The sequence below is a fragment of the Calliphora vicina genome, chromosome 4 (assembly GCF_958450345.1).
Source record: "Calliphora vicina chromosome 4, idCalVici1.1, whole genome shotgun sequence".
In the NCBI taxonomy this organism is placed as follows: Eukaryota; Metazoa; Arthropoda; class Insecta; order Diptera; family Calliphoridae; genus Calliphora; species Calliphora vicina.
Genome location: NC_088783.1, coordinates 39,745,781 through 39,759,177, shown reverse-complemented (window position 1 = coordinate 39,759,177; position 13,397 = coordinate 39,745,781). Strand labels below are relative to the sequence as shown.

At 33.4% G+C, this 13,397-nt stretch overlaps 1 protein-coding gene across 2 annotated transcripts in view; it reads right to left on the bottom strand.

Moving 5' to 3' along the window:
- The window catches only part of RhoGAP18B (Rho GTPase activating protein at 18B), a 32,728-nt gene extending 22,282 nt beyond the window's left edge, over nt 1-10,446 (bottom strand). The window contains exon 1 of one of the 2 annotated variants that reach the window (XM_065510443.1): nt 6,153-10,446. In XM_065510443.1, the coding sequence (XP_065366515.1) occupies nt 6,153-9,977 (3,825 nt within the window). In that variant the 5' untranslated portion in view covers nt 9,978-10,446. The remainder of the gene's footprint in view (nt 1-6,152) is intronic. The other variant, XM_065510444.1, reaches the window with a different exon arrangement.
- Nucleotides 10,447-13,397: the final 2,951 nt, after the last annotated feature.

Sequence of the window (13,397 nt, the reverse complement as noted above, 5' to 3'; positions counted from 1 at the left end):
TATCGCTTCAAACGAATCAGTTGCCTTCAGTACAGGTTCCCTGTGATGGTGTCGCCAGACTTCTGCAGCTCATAATAGATAGGACCCTTTTTCTCCCACTAAATACAGAGCATTACCTTAGCGCCATGGATATTTGGATTTGCTGTCGATTCGGCTGGTTATCCGGGTGTTCACGTACGATCTCTTACGCTTCGGGTTATCGTAATGGATCTATTTGGGATCATGTGATTATTTATAATATTCTTTTACCAGTTTAAACTTCGGAGAAAGACTGAAGAGTTGGCAAATTTGAAATAGACCACCAGTCTTCATACCAAACAATATTCAAGAGATATGCCGACTTCGATAACTAATTGAATTTGTGGCTATTATCAGCTTTATAAGAAGTTTATGTTGTATCTGTTAGATCAACTTCCCATGTGATCGCAATGTACCAAAACATAGAATTGTATCAAATTTGATACTGACCTAACCTAACTATAAATTTAGTTAAATACAAGTTTTCAGTAGGGGAATTTGAAGTTCCAATAAAATGAAATATTTTTCAGTTTTATACAGAACATGGATTTGGATCCCAACACTTCACCAGGCGAACGATCTAGCCAGATTGATGGTAATACCACTAGGGGACAATTAAATGTAGAATTCTTAGGCACTCGATAAGCAGAAATAAGTCACAATATAACAAGAGACTTTTTGTGCAACTTCTTAGACACCTCTCGAGGATTTGATAGTGTTTAAGGCTCATTAAACGATTCCTTAAAAAGTATGTAAATTGATACGGATTTTCTCATTGGAAAGAGGATGCAGTCATTCATCTTCTCTGTAAATGTCCGGCTCTTTATGTAGCCAAACCTATGTAGGTTTTTGCTGCTGAACCGTTCTGAAAGAAGTTATTAGATTCCCCAATGATACAAATAACCGTTCTTGATCTGACAATAAAATCTCTGACGATTGGTGTGATCTTATCAAAACAGTTTCTCATTGACACGACTTTATTGATAGTGCTTGGCAAAATGATCCTTTTAATCAACTAGAGGGATTTTGATACCCTTAAGATATTGATAGGAAGCTAATCAAATGATTTAAATAAAAATTGCGTTTAGGATATTTCAATCATACCCTTCTAAATAAAATTTAGACAGATCTTATTGCTTGTTGGCAATGTTTGTGACAATGTTAACTGGACTTAACATGCCTTTAGTTGGAAACTTAGGGCATTATTACCATAATTATTTGTTCTCTTAAGTTCTATTAGTGGAAGAGCTCTTTATGGAAAAATGCGGTCGACACCAAAAAATAGATTGATAAATACAAATGTTAATAATGAAAATTAAGAAAGTTACACAAAGTATTTTAAATAATGACAAAAAGTACTAACTATTACATTAACCCTCAAAATATTTCTCCCCTTGTACCCCCACTGCCAACACTATTTTCGCCAAACAGCAAAAATGTTGTGGCATTGTTTAAAGATGATGCACCATATTCAGTCAACATGTACGATGTTTAAAATACATAAATGTATTTAAGATGGTATTTTTTTGTTTGTGCGAGTAGTATTTTTTTTCAAAAAAGGGTTAACAAACTTTAAAAGAGAGTATTAAGTATTTAATGAATGAACAAAAGTAATAAAAACGGTATGCATGCAAGAAGTTTACCTGCTTTGCCATAGTGCAAATGAATTGTGAATTTTTTTTGTTTCTAAATTCCCCGCAGAGTTTGATGTGTGTAAATTCAATAATATTAAAAATGGGAAAAACACACACAGTCAGTCAATGACTAAATGAGTCAATTTGCAAAACAGAGATTTAACAAATAAATAATTTAACAAAAACTCACAAAGTCGCTAATAACAAAGGGGTGGGAGTATGTTTCTACTTAAATAGCTTATATGGAATTAAATAAAGTCATGCAGAAATATTTTCAAGTTAAAGTTAAATGAAGGACAAGGTTTTAAAAATTATGTTCCACTAAAATAGTTCTTAAACTATTCATTGTCATTAAACTAATTTAAAAAGGGAAATAAAATTACAAGTTAATATAAATTACGCTTTTGTTATTATATGTATTTAGAAAAATTAAATAAGTTATTAGAAGATCTTTTGTTTATTAGACTTTAAGGCCAATATAAGGTGGTTTTTTCCAATTTCCATTATAGCTTATGATGTGGCGAAAAATCCAAACAAAGAAATGATGTGGTTGCAACCACATTTTTTTAGCTTTTAAATGCATTTATTAGTTTGTTTATTTTTATTACGTTTTTTTATATTGCCATTGACCATAATTTTGTTCTACTTAATTGAATTGACTTTATTTAAACCCTGAATAAATTGAGTCACTTTATTATAAATTCAAGATACAATCGCTCACAAACTCACACAGTTGTGAGAAAATATATAGTAATAAAAACACACTTTTTGAAGAATTGTGTTTAAGTATTAAATAAATTGTTCCTGGTTTTAAATGTAGATAATTAAATTTAATTAATCGTATTTGATCGACCTCGAAAATAGCTTAAGTATTAAAATGTAAAATTTGCGTTTTTTTTTATTAAAATCTATAATTTTGGAGTGTGCAAAATTAATTTTAGCTTAAGTCATCATTCGTTAACATGGAATTTAAAATTACAAGCAATCCTAACCCAGTTTCTGCTGTAAATTTTTGGTGTTTATGTCGACTTAAGAAAAAATTTAATTACAAGCAGAGTGATTCTTCTCTGTTACAAGCAGAGTGATTCTTCTGTTATTGCTATTATGACCACATACATATATTCGCACAGGGACGTTTTTGAAAATACTTAAACTTTGCTTCAGTTATCTTTATTAGTTCTTGATATAAGATCTTGATCAATACAATTGAGGCTATCAGCGCAAAAGTGGTGTATTCCCAAACTATTTACTTATGGGTGGGGGTAACTTACACCTCTTTTGCTCTATAATTCTGTGCTAAAACAATTTTTCAGCTCCATCTGGTTTTGAATACCACTTTATATTTTTAGTTGGTAATGTTAGAAATATATGTAACACCAGAACAGCAACCAAAAAAATTATGGGTTACACCACTTTTGCACTTATGGCTGAATTATTCTATCTGATACCGAATGTTTGTTATTAATTTCTCAATTAATAACAAGTAATTCTTCAGATGTCATTATTATTATTATTTTAAGTTCATTTAGATTAGTTCAGAGAACTGACAGACAGTGTCTAAAGCAACCATTAAAATTTAACATTAATTTTTTCACCCCCCTGAATCCGAGCCTGGTCTAATGGTTGCAATTTCATCCTATAACGATAAAATTATGTTAAAGCGACAGAATCTTTTCATTTACAATGATAGAACTAGAATCGGTACTATTCCTGAACAATCAGTCACATGACGAGTACTCTCTTATCTCTAGGGAAACTACTGAATTAAATAAACTAACTTGTTTTTACACATTATATTGTTCACGTTATGATAGTGTTAAAGGTTAATTAAAATCTGTTTATTCAATATTGCATTTCTGTTGAACTAGAGACTAGTCTTCACAAAGGCATTTCCATTACAAATTTATAACAAACAAATGATTAAAGTAGAGACTAGGATTCCTAACTTTAAGAAGAAGACTTATAAAAAAAATTCCGGAAAATTTCCCAAAAGATATTCCCGGGAATTCCCGTAAAGACTCCAGAAAATCTTGCACCTGAATCAAACGGGCCACTAAAATTTTTGAATAGATGCCCTCTGATTGCCATATAATTACTTCTGTAGAAGCGGTAATTAGGAAGTTGAAGATATGACTGAACAGCTCCTATGTCAATGTTCGAATCTGAATTGGATATTGTCTTTTCAATAGTTGTACCAACCTAATGGGTTGATTATTTATTCTGGAGCTATCGATGGACCTAAGCAAACCTAGTATTGTGCTGTTGCTAGATGTTTTGAATGTTCTATAAGTATTTTTTGAATTACTAGAAAGGCACCTTATTAAAGTTGTCATGTTGTTCAGAAGATGCTTCAAAAAGATATGGACGACTGAAAAACACCTCCAAAAATATCGATTGAATCTTGGACCATGTCAAAATGTATGACAAGCATAAGTGAAACGAAATTACATGCACTTTTATTGGGTCTATCCCACATAATAAAACAAACGACTAAGAGGATTCATCTAGCAAGGACGATCAGAAAATCTATCAGTCATACATCCTCCTCAAAAGTACATACCATGCATGAACATGGTAATCAGGTTACCTAATGAAGCCCTTGCTGATTGTATCAATATGTCCTAACGAAGATTTGGGGAAGAATACAATTTCAAATATTTTATTAGTGCCGACTTTTAATCACTTTTCATTGTACTTCAATTTGAAGAAGGAGACTTAGAGACTCATTACGATAAAAAATATAACTTTAAATATAGAGAAAACAGACATAATCTTTCGTGCAAATTTGAAATATTATCCTATTAATTCCATATAGAATTGAGTGGTAACAAAAGCTAACATATTTATTTAAGGATTCCCAAAAGCCGCACAGAGAAAACAGATTCATAGTAGCAACCGAAATAGTTGTTAATTGAATGATTTTGCCTTAGTGAGCGAATTTTACAGTTGTTGCAACAACATTTTAGAAGGTTTGGTTGTTTCAATCGAAATTCTTCTTTATCAACTAACTTTCTGTTGCTAGAGCCGAAAAATTCTATGTGTGTGAAGATAAATTTAAATTTATTTAGCACAGACATAAACCACATATTTTAGCTCAGCCCATTTTGCAGTTAACAGAGCACTGTTAATCACTTAACAGTCATAATACTTGAATTGTAATAAACAAATTTATATCTACAAAATCTGAAATAATTTCAGAATAAGAAAAAAATGGAAAAAATTAAAAAAAAAACTATCCATCTGAAATAATAGATGGATATTTGAACCCATCGTACTATCAGGATTCCAATAAATTTGACTTTTTTGAAAAAATAAATCTGGAGAGGATTTTTGGCCATTATGGAAATTAGGAAAAGGGCTCGGATATGACACTATATAGAAATGGTAGTCCTAGGGTCACTTAATGGAACTGTGGTAGTGGGATATCTGAAATAATTTTGGGATTCCAATAAATTTGAGTTTTGTGCAAAAATAAATCTGGAGAGGATTTTTGGCCATTATGGAAATTATGCACAGAGAAAACATTGCTACAATGTTTTCTCTGTGCGAATAACTTCCACAAGTAAGGATTGATAATTTTTATTGAAGATCATTCAGACTGGAGTACAAGATCTATTGAAAAACTATTAAAATACAAAATAGTCCTAATCGTTTACTTCTTATAAACAAAATTACGTTCCTGATCAAATTCTACAGCGACTACTCACTCGCAGCTGTACAACAGATCCCAATGATTAAGGTGCGGATGATTTAGATAGATAATGAGTTAAAAATGTTAGCTGTGGATCTTGTTATTCTTTAAATCAGAAATATTCCTAATGAGATATAAAGTGCAATAATATGTTACTAGTTTAAACACCGAAACCATGAATTTAAAAGAAAAAAACTTATTTCATGTTTAAAACAACTCACTTCAAGACACAAAACTGCAACTAAGGGATATAATTATGCTCCTGACAAACGTCCACAGCGTCTAATCAGCGGAGAAGGTACAATATATGTAAATGATCAAGGTGCTGGATATTGGAGGGTTAAGTTAAGAAGATCAGTGACATGATTGATTTTAAAATTGTATATATTGAGCAATATAAAGATTTTATATGTCTATACCTAAAGAGCTATTTAAATTTATATTTATTATTACAAAAGTTTATTTCACTTATAAAAGTTATGCTGCTAAATATTTGCTCTTAACTATAGTTACATTTATAGAAATGAAAAAAAACCCAGCGCTACATTAACTAAGTATATACTAAAAAAATACCTTTAAAATACAACTAAAGTATGCTGTAGAGAAAAACATAAAATAGTTAATAATAATTTGTTTTAAACAATAGATCATTAAAGCTTTAACATTCCCAGCAAATTTCCCCTCCCAAAAATAATTAACAGCATCAAGAAGACAAGAGACATCATGCTTCAAAGTGATAAATAATAGAAAAATACATACTAACGACAAAAAGTTTTAAATTACAAGCAAAATAACTAAAGAAAACTCACCATATCTTCTTCATCCTCCATATAATTAACATTTAACAATTGATATTTCCAAGCTTGCACTGAGCTGGGTATTACTTGAGGAGGAGGAGGAGGGGTGCTACAGGAAACTTTCGCCTTTGCACCGGTATTTACACTTTCACTGGCACACCTTAATGTTTTAGCCAAAATTTCCCGTTTTGTTGGTGATACAGGAGAAGAGTTGTTGGATGTTGAGGGAGATGAAGAGGCTGAAGCCGAATTCTTAGCATATCTTAGTTTGGAAGGCTGTATAGGACTTAAGGATTTTCCTAGACCACTGTCATTAATATTGAAGTTTGGAGCCTTGGGTTTGGCAAAATATGCTGATGAATGTATGCGATCGTAGTCATAGATAAAGGCTTTCAATCTGGGTTCCGTTAAACTATAGAATATGCCAATATTGCGAAACAAAGAATGTTTTAGGCTGGAGCTAACGGTGGAGGCCAAGGTAGCTGTACTGCTGGCAAATTCTGTTATAGTACTGCCACTTAGGGAGGAAGTAGTGCCCAAAGAACTATTTGAACTGTGATTAGAACGTATGGTGGAGTTGCGATCCGAGGTTAAGGAGGAAGATCTACGTTTTTTCATTTGTGTGGTGAATACAAATTCCTCATCCGTTTCCCAATTGTTGTGGTCCTCTTCCTCCTCTTCCAAAATATCATCGGATATTAATATTTTGGGTATCACCGAATTGGGAGATTCTTGTTCTAACTTCTCTTTTAAGGCTTTAAGATCATAGTAATCATCATCAGTTTGATAGCGTTCGGCTACTTTACCTTTTGTCTCAAATTTCCATATGGGCTGATAAATGGATTCTTCTTCCTTGTTGGTATCGGTTTGCGTTTCCGTTTTAAGATTATTTGCTGGCACAGTCATTTTGTGTGGAAACCTTTTTATTTCGGAGGTGGGTGATAGTTTAGTTTTGGGATCTCTTTTTGGTACTTGGGGTGGAGTTTTCACTTTCACTGGATTTTGTGTAGGAATTGGGGTTTGTTTTTGATTTTCTGTTTTCGTTTTATTTGAAACACTTGTGCAATTATTATTAATTTGCTTTAAACCGTTTGTCGTGTTTGGTTTTGGAATTAATGACTCATGGTAGTTTTCCCGTTTTAGCGCGTTAGTATAACCATTCGTTACGTTCAAGTCAAGCTTCAAATTGCTACTAACGCATGTCAATTCTCTCATTGTTGTTTTAGGCTTCGCTGTACTTTCAGTGTTTTTCTCACAGTACTTGTAGAATTGTTTAAATTTTCTCACCAATTGTTTGTTTGGGATTTTATGGGCGATCGTGCGAGTATTGTTATTTGTTTGATAAATAAAGTGTAAAAATACTTTTAGATAGTTATCGTAACATACGATGGCCGTATTTAGACCTGTGGCTAGTTGCTGATGGTTTATCAATTGTATCACATCTAGTATTTGTGTTGGGAAGTGCTGTGATATGGACTGGGGATTATCACCAAATGTTTGCAGTTCTAAAGAGTGATGTTTGGTGTTTGCTGCTTTTTCACACTTTTCAAATGTTTGAGATTCTTGTTTGTTTAATGATTTTGTTTCCAAGTTATGGTCTATGTCTGGTTCGTTTATGGGTTTTGTATCCAAGTGATGGTCTTCTTCAGTAAGGGTTAATTGATTTGTTCTTTCTTGTGCCAGCAGGGCCTCAAATGCCTCTAATACATTTCGTTCGTGAATGCCTCGTCTTTTATCCGTTTTTATTAGATCCCAACCAGTGTGTGGAGATTTTAAGCAACGACTAACTAAATTCAAATCATTTTCATCTTCATCATCACCACCAGGAGTTGTGAAGCTGGTGTCAGGTGTAGTAACGGTATTATGCTCATTGTGTAGTTTAGCCAGAGAGTTTAGATTCTCATATTCATAATTGTTATTCTCCTTAGCCAATTCTACTCTTTCTCCCTGTATTACTCTCAGCTCATTGTAGTTGTTGTGGTGGTTGAGGGTATTGTTGTGCAAATTCAATTGTTCTTCCCCGTTGTGTTGCTGTAGTTGTAGCTGATGATCTTCTAAACGCAGGTACATACCTTGACGTTTATGTCTGTTGTTGTTATTATTATGATTATTTGCTGTCATTGTTGTTGTACATGTCAAATTGGCTTGACGCAAAGGTATGTCCGAGCTATTGCTGCTGTTGTTGTTTCTGTCATTATTATTGACACCTGCCACAGCCTTAACATTGTCAATTTGCTGCTTATTACTGCTACTGCTGTCTTTCGTTTTCAGCATTTGCCTATTTATAATATTCGCCATGAATTCTTCAACCATTAACTGATAACAATCTGGCTGTTGTTGGTTCTCCTCTGTGTCCCTTAATTCCCAAGAATCTGTAGATGTCATAGAGTTATGAGATATTAACTTTGTTTCTATTTCCGTTAAATCACCACAATCTTTAACTGGTTGAAGTAGTTGTTGTTGTTGTAGTAAATTTTTGAAATTTTGTAAATTTTTTAAGCGATTAGTCACTGGCGCCTTACATGAAATTAACACATTTTTCGAGGGTATAGACTTTGGATAACACAACGTATCTTGATCGACTTCGTTGAAAGTATTGTATGCGTGAATTTCACGTCGCAATGATGTCATCCACTGACACACACTATTGTTCAAATATATAGTAGCAGCGTTAAGTTCTTCTTTTAAATCTAAACTTTCAGAGTTTAAAGATAGAACTGAATGTTGTGGCCTCAGAAATTTTGCTTTGGAAATGCGAGGTTTTTTGCCCGGCAAAACGTTAGAACTATGACTTGATTGTGTCAGGGATTGTGTGGAGTTGAACTCTTCCTGGCTTATAGTCAAATCATTTTGTTTTAATCTGCCATAAATATGCTGATCACTGCAGCTGGTGCCACTGCGTTTGAGTTCGCAAATTTTTTGCAAATCAAATGTGTCTTTGGTATGGAAAACCTGTTCGTAACCCTCCACGTGATGTATGATTTCCAAGGGCTTTCGAATAGCACTGTTCTTTGGTTTCCTTAAGGTATCCCAGAAATTTGTAAAGATTTTTGGTTTATTAGACTTATTAAACGACTTTGATTTATTCAGTTTAACTTTTTTCTTTTCTTTTTCACGTTTCTCTATCAGCAGCTCTTCACTGCCCACATTTATAATGTGATCTATAGTAATTTCTTCACTTTTCACTTGTTCTACTAACCGACATTTACACTCAGAGCTATTGTTTCCACTGTATATTATACCACAAAACTCACAAATATTTTCGTAAATATTATTACTCGCATTAAGACTGCCCTCGGGAGTATCACTTCTCAGGGCGCTCACACCATTCACTATACACTCACAGAACGTGCACAAGGGACCGCGCGCATTAAACACTCCGTAATTGCAACCACGACATAGATTTTCATAGATATTGGAACGTGGTCCCACTAGGGCACTGCGGAAATATTTTTGCAATAAAATCTTTTTGTCCAAATGATCTTCTTTACACACGAAATTGATATTCTCGTATTCGTATTCGGGTGTTGTGGAGTTGGTGTCATGCGTTTCCTGTTCGTTTATATCCGCGGCGTTTGTTGTGTTTCTAACGAAGCGGTAATCGTTATTGAACGATTCGCTCTTGGTTGGTGTCTGCTCAAGCAGTGTATAATGATCTGGTTTCGTAGTGGCGTTGATGTTGTTGTTGTTATTAAGCGTACAATTCTCGTAGAGCGGCATAACTTGTTGATTATTTTGTGTCTTTCTCGTCTGGCCATAATGGTTGCAGTTGTTGTTTCTGTTGTAGTAGTTGTTGTTTATTTTATATTTGGTTGTCTCTTCGTCGTCTTGACTCATGTTTTTCTTTTATTTATTTTTTCTGTATTTCGCTTTTTTTGTTTATTTTTCTTTCAGTTTTATCTGAATAGCATTTGTATTCGTATTTGTTTTAAATTTTTTATTTATTTTTCTCTCTTTCTGTGCTGTTTTGTACTCACTGTAATACTCTTTTAATTAATTCTCGCTGTCGTTCATATTGTGTTATCTCTAGTTGTATTTTTTTTTTTTAATTTTTTTTTATTTGTAGTATTTTTAATGAATTTTTTATTGTTTATTATGATTTATTTGAAACTTTTGAACTTCTCTCTTTAATGTTTTTCGTCATATTGTTTACATGTAGTGGTGGTTGTGGATTGTTCGTTTGTCTGTTGTAACTTTATCTCGGGGTTATAGGCTTTTAATTGATCGTTTTGTGTTGTTTTAGTTTTTATTTTCAACATTTTGGTTCTGGGCTTAATGAAAAATTACTTATTACAATATGGTTGGTTGTTTGGAGTTTTAAAGCACTATGGGTTGTAATATGTTAAAATTAGGAAAACAAATTGGATGGTAGATAACTTCTGATATTAACGTGGACGAATTTGTAAATTAGTCTTTAGACATATATTACTGAATCTCAGGAGTACCACAGTACTTATCAATACGAAATAGTATCAAAAAAGTACGATCGTAGCTTCAGTCAAGCCACATATTTTTCAGTACAGCTACTAGAAAGAGATCTCACAAATTGAGACAAACAAATCTACTTGCATCTGTCTTATGTGAAATGCCGGAATGTCCTGATAATCTGGAAGATCTGAATAAAGAAGCACTATTATGAATACCATACTGAAGAGTAGCAAAGATTATTATCGTTAGACCCCTTTCACACTAGGCAATTTAGTTGCGCAAGTCTCTTACCCAACAACAAAACAGCATGTACATTTTTAACCCGACATTACCTCTGCCATCAACAAACACAAGAGACTTGCGCAACTAAATTGCCTAGTGTGAAATGGTTCTTAGCAATAAATTGGAGACTCTAAAGGGTTTATTTCATGTTGCATAAAGAAAAGCAAAGATGAGATCAATCCGAATAGATGGAATTCATAACCAGCAGGCAATTGATATGCAACTATTATTTATTCAAGATATGAATTATCATAGATATTAGAGGTATACAATAATTACTTGTCAAGAGAGATATTTTTCTAGGATGACGTTTAATATAGGGATCTACAGTCCTAAATTAAAGAATTACTAATTCTAGGCACAAAAAAACATCACAGACCGAAAAACATGCACTAAGGAATATACAGTGCACTCGCGATAACATGAACTAATTAAAACCAGGCCAGTTCACTTTTGCAAGATTGTTCATATTTGCGAATTGCATCTAATTCCCATCTACAGTCCAAAAATTATTAACAAATTGAATTAGAATTTAGCCACAACCCTGTTGATTTAGATTTCAACTCTGTCTAGATAGATAAAATACGTTAAAAAACAAAAATAAGCTGTTCATATTTTAAAAAGCTTTAAAATATGAACAGCTTAGTTCACAAAGTTCATATTTTAGAGAACCCTATGGAAGCAGTGCACTGTAATTATATTCCGGAAAAAATCTTATCAAAATGTCATCTGAGGTGCAAAATCAATCGTATTCTCTGGCCGATTTTAAATTTATTTCTTTGTGAACTTAAGTGAAATCCAATGTCGACATGGAATGATAAATTCCGAATGTATTGCACGGCTTTCCAAAAAAGACGATAATTTGCCACCAAGATCATAAGACTTGATCCCGCTATACTTTTTCTTGACCTAGCTTTTAATTTCTGAAGTCGCTAGTCTATGCGAATAAATCGCAATTGGCCAATTCCACTAAGATGAACATAACCCATAACGCCATTGCAGCTAGTTTTATTCCATTTCAACATCGATCTGACCTTATTTGAAAAGACTATCGATGTCATTGCTTTTTCGGGTTATTTTAACCTTTTCAGCTACGAAATTTTCAATTTCTATTTACGACAAGTTTTGTTATACTGAGCTCAACGATAAACTCTTCATATTTGAATTGAAAACTTTATTTGCAATGCTGGCAATGAAAGCTTTCATTACATTAAAGAAAATTTCGATTACATTTTGGTTTAACCAGACTTTTACAGCACTTGGAACCAAAAAACCTGATACTAATGCGTTATGCAAATGGCTGTGATCACCGTATGCCAAAGAACTAAGCTTTAAAATGCTAACAGCAATGGACCACTGCAACATTGAAATGGTATTGAATTCAAACGATAGTGGAGATTATAAGTACAAATTTTGCCAATCAATTTAAGATCTCCAGATCTCCAAATGTCTATTCTTTTAAAGAATGGATTTCACTTAACCCTAACATATTGCTAAATTTTCATATGGGACAAGTTCTGTTTTACTTCTTAAATTTGAAAAAGTACCACTGAAATACCCCGATTACTCATCCAAGCTTATGGTGAATGTGTTACATCGATTTCAATGTGCGAGAGATGGTTGGTTCTGTTTAGCAGTGGTGATTTTGACACGGAAGACAAAGATCGCCCAGGCCAGCCAAAAAAGTTTAAAGACCCAGAATTGGAGGCATTACTCCATGAAGAATGTTGTCAAACTCAACTTGCAAAATCATTGGGAGCTACTCCATCAGCAATTTCATCCAAAAGCAGGGAAATTGGGAATTGAAGCTGAGAGACATTGAATTACGATTTTGCATACACGAAATGATGTTTAATCGCTCAAAAAGAAAATCGTTTTTGCACCAAATCATTACTTGCGATTAAAAATGGATACCTTACGATAACCCGAAGAGTAAGAGATCGTAAGTGAAGCACGACCAACCAGCCATATCGAAACCGAAGGTAAATATCCATGGCGCTAAGGTAGTTCTCTGTGGGTGCAAAAGGGTCCATCTATTACGATCATTCTGAAATCTAGCCAGACCATCACAGGGAACCTGTATCGAACGCAACTGATTCGTTTGAAGGCAGCATTGGCCGAAAAATACGACAAATGCAAACATGCAACGTTAATAATCCATCATGACAACACTAGACCACATATTGCAATACCTGTTAAAAAGTATTTAGAATGAAGTGGTTGGGAAGTTTTGCCTCACTCGCCAGAACTTGTTCCGTCCGACTACTTCGCTTTCTCTGAGATACGCTTCATTTTGAAACAGAGTATTCGATATTGGCTTCATTCGTTCTTGGCCTCAAATCCATATGTTGCCAGAAGGATGGCAAAAAGTCATTACTAACAATGGCCAATACTTTCAATAAATTTATATTACACAAATTTTTCAAAACAAAAGCAAAAATTTAAAAAAAATCTCGTATTTTTAAGTCACCCAATATCAATTTATGTTTTTTATACCCTTCACCTTCGTGAGAAGGGTATATATAAGTTTGTCATTCCGTTTGTAAT